At 40.5% G+C, this 12706-nt stretch overlaps 1 protein-coding gene across 5 annotated transcripts in view; it reads left to right on the forward strand.

Annotated features, from left to right (window-relative positions):
* The window catches only part of SORCS3 (sortilin related VPS10 domain containing receptor 3), a 279409-nt gene that overhangs the window by 137695 nt on the left and 129008 nt on the right, over window positions 1-12706 (forward strand). For all 5 annotated transcript variants that reach the window (XM_084526293.1, XM_084526297.1, XM_084526295.1 and 2 more), the window contains exon 4: window positions 4713-4871. In XM_084526293.1, coding sequence (XP_084382419.1) covers window positions 4713-4871 — 159 coding nt within the window. The remainder of the gene's footprint in view (window positions 1-4712; window positions 4872-12706) is intronic.

The raw sequence follows: 12706 nt of genomic DNA on the forward strand, positions 1-12706 counted from the left end.
TTGTTTATTTCGTTTTCGAATAGCACATTCTATAGGGAAATGAAAATGTGACTAGAAACTCTGAAAAGGCCCACATATTAAAAGCACATTAAAAAGAGAAGAGGAAAATCAGAAGGCAGTACATAATGGTTTAATGCTATCTACTTATTTCTGGGAACAAAAGTCATTTATTTCGAACCTGTCTTCTTTATTCACTTACTGGGAGGCTTCCTGCTGATGTAGCTCAGTGATACTATTGCTGCAGATATTGTACCTATAAAACTTCTCCATGCTGATTTAAAGAGATGCACACTGGTAATTTAAAATCAAAATTTATGTTGGTTTGCAAAAATAAAAGGATTTAATGAGAAGTAATATTAATAAAAATGCCTTTTATGTGGCATGTTGTTTAAGTTTTTGTCCAGAGGTAGTTTATTAAATGCTTCAGCTGTATACAAAATGGATCTCTGTTGTGTTGGGGCAACACAGAACCAGGGAGCAAGAGTGGTGATGAAGCTTTTGAATCTGATGCTTTATATACAGGTAACGTGATAAAGGGTTTGGGGGTGGCTGTTCCTGTGTGCTGAAGGAGGAGGATAGAGGTGATGTGCCAAGCAGGCCTTTAGAGTGAAGGCAGAGCAGTGAAAGGAGTTGGGAGAAGAACTGAGTGCCGAGCTGTAGGGCAGTCTTCAGCGTGGTGATGGTAGATCCAGGCAGATACGAACTCAGGCTACTAATAGCTCCAAGCCAGTAGTCTGTGCTCATCGTATCATTGTGCCCGTGAGACGTATGCTAGCTCCTTACTGGTGTGGTTCAGTATTCCAGGTCAAAGTCATCTTGTGCCTAGCTAGTCTGTGGCAGAGGAAGAGGAAGGTGACACCATATTAATTCAACCACACGGATATACTCTAGGTGAAACCAGTGCTGAGGAAGGTATTAACTCAGTGTCACAGCTGGGATTTTAATCAGGATAGCAGGAACTCATATTCTTAGTTACAAATCCTGCCTTAGTTTTATTATCTCAGCCCTTTTAGTGGTCATTCCCATTGAATGGATTTGTGATGTGGTGTCACTTTCCTTCATCTCTGCTTTGGCATTCATTCACAGCTCCTTTAAGGGTCCTACATGCTCTCTAGCAAATACCAGTGGCTCTTTGCTACTTCTCTATTTCTGCACCAAATATGCTGTGGCAGGTATAGGTATGACACCTCCCTTCCTTGTTCTTTCAGCCTGCAACCTGTGCTTATTTCGTGGAATAAATCCCCTTGGAGGATTCAGAGCTGGATGTTTTTCCTGATCATGTGTTGAAAATTTCATTGTAGTTTATGTTCTTGCAAGGTAAACTCTCTGAAGAATATGCCTTTTATGAGCTTTCTTCACTAGTTTCTGGTATTCCTTTGAACTGGAGTCCATTCAGAACAACTCTGTACGTGTCATCATTGTCCCCAAAGCTCCTGCTTTAAACGGAGATACACCACAGGCAGCTCTCTTCCTCTGTGTTCATGTCCTAAGGAGCTACCTGACGTTCAGTCTGATTTTTGTTTTGTTTTGTCTAATTCTTGTCATTCATTCCTTACTGAATTTTGGAGGCCAGACTAAAGGCTCTAGAGGAATTCCTGTGTAGTATAAACCATCTCATCTCAAATATGTTTTCAAGGACTTCCCCTTCAAAGTAATCAGTCCTGCCTCCCCATCTCCTGTCTGCTTAAACTAGAGAAGACAGCAACTGAAAATAATACTTTATATACGTATAGGATTACTAATATATTAAAATACTTTTTGTGTGTGCATATATTCTACAGTGTTGCAAGGTGAAATGTAATTTCCTTTCTAATAAAGGCTGCCATTTAATTTAATATTATAGAAAATGATTAGATCTTAAAAAACTATAAATTACATTTGACAACTCTCTGGTGCTCCTTTGCTGTTCCTTATGGCAATTATAAATGGCAATGCAGGGTGCTGGCAGCAGTGCTCGTTCTGACTGGAGTTTGTTTATTGGCTCTTAACGAAAAGCGATTAATCTAAATCTCTTCTGGGGTGGATCCTTCGCCCTGGTCCCATAATGAGAAGTGACAGTTTCAGGCCTTTGACAAATGTCCTGTTATTTCCCCTTCCAAAAGTTGTCCCATCCCCCCCTAGCTTTCAGCAGAAAAAAGACAAGCAATAATAAAGTAAAGCCCACTCTTCCTGCTTGCCAATACTTTCTCCAAACACAACAGAAGTTGGGACCTGTCCTAGCTGCATGACCAGTGGCTTTTTTTTTTTTTCTTTTTTTTTTCTTTTTTTTTTTTCCACTTTGAGCCTCCTGTTCTTCCTTTCTTTGTATTGGATCAGCCTTGCCTGGAAAAAAGAATGCTAACAGAGATGTTGGGTGTGGGATTTTTCTCCATTTGAAAACATTGGAGGAGTCTTTTTCAGGGTTGACATCAGCACCAGGTGAGGAGTGGTGGGTGACTGATGTGGTTGCACTTACAACAAGATCTGGCTGTGGTTAATCTATTCTATCTTCCCCTTTAATCTTTCAATAAGGTTGGCTGTTAATTTTCCTGTCTTAGTGGTTCTATTATTTAATCTTGCAACCACTGTTATGCTTCCGGGAGAACTATTTGCCTGGCTTTGTGAACCATCTGGTGGAAACATCACCTTTTCTATCTCCTCTGAGCCATTTTTTGAACTGTCCACATACATGTTGCAGATCCTGTGTGGATGCTTTGTGTCTGTACTCTGTCAGCTCTGCAGAGTTCTGCCCTTGGTTAAGGAGCATGGGGACAGCTAACAGTGACCTTTTAACATACAGCATTAATAATTTTGTAACCTTTTCTGACAATAGGTGGAAAATCTTATTCGAAACTATCCCCTCCTTAAATGTAAGATCTCTCCGGAATAGCTTCTATACTTGGCAGTCTTGCATCCTTCTTCCATTCTACAGATGCAAACAATTTTTCCTAATGTTACCGTTCTGTCTGGCATGGGCAACGTGGTTCAGATGAACATGGGTGTACCTGGGGGGACAAAATGCTGTTGAAATCTAAGTCACCAGTGACAGAAAAATATCTTAAAATATTGGAGAGATCTTTCTTCTCTGGAGCAAAATAAAATAATATTTTGCTTAGTGTAGGTAGAAGAAAAGTATCAAACTTCCTTCCAGGTGGCTGCCTTGAGGACCTGTTCTTAAGACTTATTCCCATGCAGTTGGTCTCCTGGGGGGATGGTTCCCATTGCTGATGCTGTGCAGCAGAGCACAGTGCAGTGCACTTTTCAGGCCTTGTAATGGTGTTTATTTTATTTTATTTATTTATTTATTTATTGTGGGAACAGGTCGGGGTTGCACTGTGAGTGAGGTAAACGAGCTGGTAAGGAGTCTGAGAGGCGTTGAAGGAGCTATGAGCTCAGGCTGCATTCATAGAGGTGGCTTCACCTTAGGAACAACATTCAGCTCTAATTTTAAAGGCCTTTTTAATTCCTTAATGGAAGGATCAGAAACAATTTGCATTATATTCACTTTCCCTTGTTAATGCAGTACTTAAGATTAAAAATGTGCCTTTTTTCTTTTTTTGCTTGATCGGGGTCTAATATACCAAGGGTTTTACCATTCCTTTTAACTGATTTTCTGTAATTAAATAGCTGCTGTCAAAATTAATATTTCTCCCTATCATAATCTGGAGGTTGGAGCTCTGCGAAGCTGGATAAGAAAAGTTTACTTGGACATGCAAATGGGACAAAACTGCCTTGAATTGCAGTTAGCTGCTCATTTCACAGCTAAAAAAGGCAGCTTCTGGATGTGTTCTGCTGTTGAAAGGCAGTTTCTATATTTGTTTCAGCTAGTGTATCAATAACCTGCTGTGTTTAGCACAGCTCTAATTTATTTCCCACTGTTTGCCTTTATTTTATGGTGTTGGCATTTGCTTTAATGTGATGTCGTTTTCTCCAGATGTTAATAAGATGGTGTTAATGTTTCCACAACATTTTTCTTGATAACATTTACACAGAGCATGGCACCTGATAAAGTGGAACCAACCCATTCTAAAATATTGCTAATAATTTTCTAATTAAAATCAGAGGCACAAAAGCATTTTCCTCCCTGTACAAATTGAGGTCAAACACTTTCCTTTGCATGGGGAAAATTATATGTTGGTTGAGTGAATGACTATCTCCTACTGTATAGATTGGGAGCATAATGTATGAGATCATGTATCAGTGTTTGCACATACACACGTGGACTAATTTCAGGTGCCAGCAGCTGACCCAGGTAGGCATTCTGTTTCCAGTGACCTGATGCTCTTATTCATAGCTCTGCAATCTGCCAGATAAGGAGCTTGAAATCTCCGGAGTGCCCTGTCATGTGCTTTTGGAGAGAGGTTTCCACATTTGTGGAGGGAGGTGATAGACTGGAAAACACCAGAAAAAGCCTGATGCGGCACTCTGAAGTTGCTCTGTCCAACCAAAATTGTCTTGAATGTCAACATAACATTTTTCTTTATTATTGGGCTTTCTGAATTTATTTGGACAAAAATGAAATGAAAGTACAGAATCACCAAATGAATCAGTAAACAGAACAAAAACCAAATGCTAAAACTACAAACTATTTGGGAAATCTTATGCGTCATTAATACTGTTGAACAATGTTCTGAATATGTCCAGCAGGAACCAGTGTTCTATGATCTCACTTTTAAATGAAGTTCAATTTTACTTTTCCATTAACACTGTATTTTCTCTATTTTCCTATTTAGATCATGCTTCTTAGTGATCCAGAGATTGAGAGCAGCATTCTCATCAGCTCTGACGAAGGGGCTACGTACCAGAAGTACCGTCTGAACTTCTATATCCAGAGTCTGCTCTTCCACCCCAAGCAGGAGGAGTGGATCCTGGCCTACAGTCTGGATCAAAAGGTGAGCAATTGGTTCTATATCTATGGTTCTTGAGCCAGGTGTTTAAAGGGATAGCGTCTAGAACCACATGCTCTTAGAGATGGTGAAGAAATTATGGCATGCTTTGCTACTCTCACCTTGCAATTTTAAGTGTGTTCAAAACCCATCTGGTGACAGAGCAAGCTGACTGGAGGGAGTGGACTTGTCAGCTGTGGACAGTGATTGTGATGGGTATGGAAATGTCAGTAGTGGTAACGGTCCAAAAAAAAGAAAAGAACCTGACATTTGACATGACGTGGAGCTGCTCTGAAAAATCTGATTTGTAGGTCTTAGTGACAGCTGAGCTGTCTCTGAGCACTGAGCACTCTGAGACTGAGTTAGTTCATAACAGCTGGCTGTTGTGCATGAAGGGATGCTCGTTCTGCTTGCCAACTGAAGTTGGTTAATCTGGAAATCAGTGATCAGCAACAGATGAAGGATTCTGCTGTGCCACTCCTTAAGTCACTTTGCAGTGCTTTTGTTAGTGAGCCAACTCTTAAGTCTGCTGCTTTGTCCTTAACAAGTCTGCTCTTATGTAGCACTCCTGTCTTGAAAGACACTGAGCAATGCAGGTACAGCATGACTTGTAAATCAGGCTATAGAGTGTACACTCCACCTCTGGAACAGTGGCCCCCACTTCAGCACAAAGCTAAGACATAGACTGGATTATCAAGTTACAAATTCTAGAAGGCTTGTCAAGCTTTTCTCGTTCCTCTCTTCCGTTTCTGTCATCTGTAGACAGTACAAAGTAAAAAATGTGCTGAAGAGACACTTTAAGTTTTTTGCATTAATCTGTCAAGTGTGTGTGTGTTCTGGTTGGACTTTCAATTCCTACAGTTATTTGGGAGGTTTTTTAAAATAGGCAGTCTCACATCTCTGCAGTAGGACAATACTCCAAAAATTTAATGCCTCTGGTATTTTACAGCATTTCCTATGAAGGGCTACTACAAATCTTTACGCAAGTAGTTATTGAGAGTACAATTGAATAATCTACTACTGCTGTACTTCCCAATGTAACCTTTCCATCCCCTTGTAAATAGAATGCTATGGCAGGCACCAGGTGGTTTGCTGCAGTGCTACGGATGATGCTTGAGTGACATTTGCAAGCACAAAGCTATTGTAAATAAACTCCTTTCATAGTATCAAATACTTACTGCAAGAAGGAGTTAGTCAAATGTCAAATAGTTTTGTGCACTCAGATGTTCATTGTAACAGGGATTTTGAAGGAAGCTAGAAAGACCAATCTATTTGTTTGATGTCATGGAATTGTTTGATGCCACTTTTAAACAGGAGATTAAAAAAAATAAAAATGATACTTGTGTTTGTACAAAGACAGCCCTGAAAGAAACAGACATCTGGTGAGGTACACATGGAGGTGAGAAGCCAGATATGACATGCTGAGCTTGTGTTTGCAAAGAGGTCCAGCTGTAGTGAATGTGAAGTATCCGCTCGTGAGTTGAAGAGCTATTGTTCTATTTCCAGTGCTTTGTGGCCTTTTTATGGCATGTTAGCCAGTGGAAAGAGAAATCAAATACAAAGCATGCACATCCACTAGTATGTGAGGTGTTAATCATGCTCCCCTGGTCCAGCACTGCGTTAATGGCTCAGGAGTATTTTTGCTCCTGCTCCTCCAAACTAATGATATCTGGAGAGTGTAGCCCACCTCTGCTGTTCTCATCGTCTCAGAAGAGAGCCAAGGAAAATGAAATGCAAATTAGAAACTCCCTGAGGATACTTGCCTTTTATCCCAGGAAATGAACATATTTATCTACAGTGTAAGAGCACAGAGGAGGCAAAGGTGGTCTGCTGCTTGTTGGTCAAATGGAAATGAAGCTATGGGAACTGCAGACTTTACATTTTTGTTTGCCTTTGTATTCAAGACCCACTCACGATGCTTTTCCTTAGAGTTCAGAAAGATGATGTTAAGTGCTGGCTGGATGCTGATTCTTGAGAACAACCAAGGAGGCAGTGCTTTTCTCAATTGAAGTGTTTGCTCAACATGACCCAGGTACAAGCCTGCATCTTGGCTTAGAAGAAACTGTAAAGGAATCATCACCCTAACTCGGATCATACAGTCTTAATGCAGTTACAGTTGGTACTGGGATATGGGCAGTGCAGTTAGAGTGAAAAGGCATTTCTAGAGATTGTGGTAGTGGTTTCTATGTGGAGACTCACCTAAAGAGGCCATTGTAAAACATTTCAGTCTGTCTGGAAACAAGAGCGCTGCCACAGGTGAGTGGGAACTGGAGGTCATCCATGACCTTCTGCTAGATGGGGGTTAGACCAATGACAAGATGACAGTGACTTTTAGGCTAAAAATTCTAAATCTTTAAGTAGCTTTGTCAAGGTGTTGTGCATCTCCATAAGATGATTGTGGCTGTGCTGCTCTCTTGATCTTTAGAAGCCAAATCTGGATCTCACACCTTCCCACACTGCTATGCCATGCCCTTTCTCCTACATATGATAATGGGGTCTTGCCAGTGGCAACATTCACTTCATCTCTCTGCTTCAGAGCAGAAGAAAGATATGGGGAGATCCCAAAATATGTGGCCAGAGAGGTTGCAGTAGTGCTCTGCAGATGTGAGAAGGCTACCCAAAGAGGCCATGCTGTTGTCAGGGGCTCATTCCCCCATTGCAGCCTGGTTCTTATCTTTCTCTATCATTTGTTTTTGTGCCCATTTTCCTGTGAGGCAGCATGAAGTTGTCTGGCACAGACTAGGTGGTGCTGGGTCAAAAAGAGCTTGCTTTCTTACTTTGTGTATCCAGGTTGTGGGGGTTCACCTGCTCTGAAACACATCTCTTATTCCAGGGGCAAGCTGTTCCTGAGAACAGTACAGGTACCTTTTAATTTAAGTGCATGCAAGGTCAGTAACATATAAAGTTTATCATTAGCCTGGAACCTGCTGCTAATACTCAACTACAGATGGTGTGACCACGAAGCTGCTGGTGAAAGTCAGTGGACAGCTGGACAGCAGGAGACCAGAGTCCTCCACCTCTCTAAGCTTTAAAAGTGTGTGTGACCTTTAAGGTCTGTTTGTAGCATTTATTTTGGAGACAGATTTAAACATGCAAATACATTAGAAAACAAATGCATACAGTTTGACTCCCAACAGTAGGAACTATTAAGGGAAGATCGAATCTGTCCTCTCATGAATGTGTAAACAAACTTGTAAATTTCATTTCACTTTGCAGATTAAAAATAGGTTTCAGATTAATATTTATGTTATTTTTATTTCAGTTTAAAATAATACGGTGTTGTAAGCAAGCAATGGTCAACTTGGAAATTCAATAGAATGAATCTGAAAATGCGTTTCCCCTAGTATGTTGTTACATACAATATAATGAAAAATCAACAGCTAGCACCCTACTAAAAATCTACGGGTTTCTGCCTAGATCAGAAGGTTTTAAAATTGTTTTGTGTATAAAAATAGAAAACAATATTAATGCTTTTGTGTGAAATAAAATTGCTCAATATTTTGGACCTTTCTGCTAAAAAAATTTCTTGATGTATTCTCACCTACAGTTCCACTGCAGTAATTCAAACCTCTTTTTTTAATCAGTTTTATGTTCTAAGCAGACCTTCCTTTTTCTAGTGAACTTTTATACATTGGTCAACAATATTAGGCTATTTTTCTGGTTAATTAAAAATACAACCACCACACACACGCACAAAAACCTTACATCTTGAATTCAGTCTTCTAGTAGACTTACTTGTCCCTTCCAAATCGATGTTTTCTGCCAGTTTAGGTGTATTCACTGTGAATAACTGGAATAATAGAGAACTTTGAGACCCTTGTGGAGCCACAATCAATACATGTCCCCTGCAGCTTGACCATGGCCAAGCCATAGCGGTTTCTAGGATGTGCTATCACGTTGTTGTTTGTTTGTTTTTTAACCCACCAAACAGTTACTTCCTACAGTCTTTTTAACTTGCTTAGGAGAATGCCCTGGAACCTCAGAATGTGTGTATGTATCTGTGATTTATAAGTCTTTTCTTCCCTTTCCTGAGCAAGTGATGCCTGTCTGCGCTAATATCCTAGTTGTGAATTTTCCCAGCAAGTCACTGTTATGCCACTATTATGTGTGATTTTGATCATAAGTTTATGCTTGCAACTTCTCCTGCTGGTGCTCTATTTTACTCTCAGCCTTGATGTTCAGGCACAGCAGATGCTCTGCAGATTGACTTATTGATCTTTTTATCTTTTCTTCTGTAATGTTCTTGCAAATAATCCTACTCCCTTATCTTATTCATTACACAGATCTTTTTATTTTATTTTTTTTTTTTTTTTTTTTTTAACCTATACTTGGTCTTCTGCGCCAGTCTCACATGAACCTATTTTAAAAGTCAAGCCAGGTCTTGGCAAAATCTTATGTCCAAAAATGAGTTTCCTCTTCTTTAAGAGATGGAGTGCCATACCCATCTTGGATATCTTCCCAAAGCTTTGTGTGTGTCTGCTTTATTGATAAAATAGAGCAACCTGATGTGTGCATGGGTCAGTTCTGTTAATGGCAGCCTGTGGCCCTTGGCAGAAAGTGGGCGCTGTGTAAACATTATGGCCAGTTTTTCTGTGAGGCAGGCTTGGTCTCGCTAGTAGTGCCTGTATTGGCACTTATATTTATATGTCAGTACAAAGGGAAAATGGGATTTCATGCTCAAATTTTCATGTTTTTGCAGAAAAGTATGTAGGTAGTCATTTTAAGTGATCCTTGTATTAAAGTGTGATGGAAAGGGGTGGGGGTACGTGAAAAAAGCTTGCTAATAACTTTTGGAAGGCATTGGACACTGCTTTATGGATTGGTGTGGAAGCTCAGAGTCCATCAGTCTAGACATGAGCTATAGTTTTCGTTGCTAATGTTCAGAGTGGCTGAGGATGTAGATCTTGAAGTGGCCCCATTTGGTCACGAATCCAGCCCCTCCTTTACCGAGCTTTTTAAGAACTTGGAACTCCCAGGTTGTCTTTTTGAATCATCTCCTGATGAAAAGCAGTCTCACTAATATTTCTAATCCTAGTATTTCAAGTGCTTCCTAATTTGTCTCACTTATTCAAGGAACCAATTATTTCTCAATAGCCTCAACTTTTCTACCTCACATACCCTTTTGGGGAATGAATCAGTCTGGAGGTGGAAATGGAGGGGAGTTTCCAGCTTCGTGGAACTTAATTCAGAATGACTTTGAATCTTCTTTCACAGCAGCATGCACAGCCCTCTTGCATGAATATTTATTTAAAAGAATTAAAAAGAAAAAAAAAAGAAAAAAAAAGAGAAAATGTTACAGAATTAGGAGAGAGATTTAGAGCATTTAAATCACGTTTGTTAAGAGAAGAAATCTATGCAAAGAGATTCACTTCTCCCTGTCTTTTGCAGACCAAAATGTGATTGGGAAGAGGTGGGAGAATGAATAGTTCAGTACCATACCATCTTAAATTCCTCAGCTACATAACTATGAATTTTGGAGAACTGCATAAACAATGAGTTTGGCAAGCAATGACTTCTCTCTCCATAGTGCTTAATCTTCAGGAGGAAGTGAACAAAAGGAAAGGGGTGTCTCAATATCACTTTGAATGAAGTGATAAAATGTGCAAGATAACACAGGACTGTATCACCAAATTGCATCTGGTACACAATATCAGGTCTGGCTGGGGAGATGTCCTCAGTGTTGGAGATGTAGCGAGTTATGATCTAAAAAATTAACTGTGATACATGTCAGAGCCCTGACTATCTCGGTTAAACACTGCTGAATTTATCAGAGGGAATCACAGATAGCACTGCAACTACGTGGGAAAGTTTTAATCACCCAGACACACAGAACTACAGCCATAAGGCAGTGCCTTCCTGCTGCCAGGTGAAATTCACCACTGGAGTTTGAGCCCAGGCTCTCAGTACAGCACAGGGCAGCTAAAGCAGGCTGTGTGTGTGTTTTGGTTTTGTTTTTTCCAGTGTCCAGCTGGGTAGGAAGCTCCCAAAGAAATCCAGTGGGACTTGCTGAGAGGAAGGCAAACCTGGATTCATGTTCTTCCTGAAATTTAGACATCTTCTTCCAGGCAGGCATCCATCTTACCCTGGAAATCCTTGTGGGAAGCCATTTTGTGCAGTCATACAAAGAAATTAAGTGAAAATTTATGCACACACACAGAGTAAGGCAATTCATCTCCTCTTTCCCCCTCACAGTAGGTCAGTGAGCTGGGACACTGAGAGCCCTCAATCCTTCTGAAAGACGCTTGGTCCCTGTGTCTCAGGGGGTGCCTGTGCTACAAGGTTTGGAGCTTCACTCCCCCTCCACCTGCCCGGCTCAGCTTCACTAGCACAGAGTCTTGGGAGTTGTATTCTCCTTTATTTCTAGCAAGTGCTCCGACCCCTGGTCTTCATTATTTATTTATTTATTTATTTATTTATTTATTTATTTATTTTTAATTTTTTTTTTTTAAATTTTTTTCTGTGCCTCAGAAATTTAGGTGCGTAGGGACTTCAGGGTTGTGTTCAGGTGAGAATATTGCACTTGAAGTTGGAGATCCTGCTGCTGGACCGTACATTTCTACGACAATAGTTTCATGATGCAGCATGTCCAAACTCAGATGCAACTCTAGCTCCTTCACGTTTTCTTTCCTCAGGAACTGAGGCATGGAGATGATGAGAAAAGGTGGGCTGGTGACTGCCCCACATGGCATTTTGATATAAATCAGCAGACACTGACAACTGTCGCCTGGTCCTCAGCAGCAGTCCTGGTCCTGAAATTTAGATGTAAGTGTAGTTGTCAGGGTGTGAACAACCTCTCCTCTTATCAGCGTTGACTCAAGACTGAACCTCTTGGGTAAAATTCAGCTTTTCTTAGCAAGATGTGAACATTATATTTAACAAGGAAAAAAAGCTCTTTCTGCTCCCGCATGAACCCTTGGTAGAATCACCATTTAGCTGTATGAGGTGAGAGAGCACACTGGGGCCAATTTCTCAGCTTGGCTCACTGACATCTGAAGAGCACGACGGCTGTGGTTCCAGTGCTATGACTGTGATACTCAGCGCTCCAATTTATTTTGTGCCCATCACATTGGCATTTGAGCCCCCTGTGGCATGAAGCTGGAGACACACCTACTGCATTCTTCTTTTCACCCAGAGGAGGAAGAATTGAGGAAGCTTCCATAATCGCAATTACTTCTACAGGCCTGTCATAGTGAGGAATGAAATACTGTATGTTGCTGTGCTGTAAAGGAACACTTCGTGTTTCATGTTTAACACAAGTCTCGTTACAGTAACTGCTCTTAGAAATCCCTGCCGCCCTGACTGATCCGTTGTATTACACATTCATAGTAAAGCAATCCCTGCCCCAGAGAGCTTGCAATTAAACGTAAAGCTGACAGACAAAGCATTGTCCCCAGAGAGTTGATAGTGTATTCAGGCACAGGTCATTAAAGTGTTTCATTGCCTAACTACCACCAAGGGCTATAACAAAGTCAGAAGCTGAATCCAGATTGAGTCCTGTTCCCATGACTTAACCACAAATACGCCTTTCATCTCTCTGCCTTTTGAATGCTCTTCTGAGAACATCAGGTTCCACAAACACATCATGTGTCCTTTGCTGGACAAGCCACCTGCCAGAAGCTCTCCCAGGCAGGCAGAACTCCATCAAACAGATAAACTGAAATGTTAGTGAAGTTGGATTTTTTTTTTATTATTTTTTTATTTTTTTTAGGCACTAAACCCTTGAGATTGGGAATATTTAAAGGCAATTTATGGAAGTTTCTTCTTCAATATGTTAATGAACTGAAGAATCGAAATCACTTAACTTCATTTACAAATCATGAATATGTATCAGTGCCTTTAAA

This window comes from Aythya ferina (genome assembly GCF_964211825.1).
Source record: "Aythya ferina genome assembly, chromosome: 7".
Taxonomy (NCBI): Eukaryota; Metazoa; Chordata; class Aves; order Anseriformes; family Anatidae; genus Aythya; species Aythya ferina.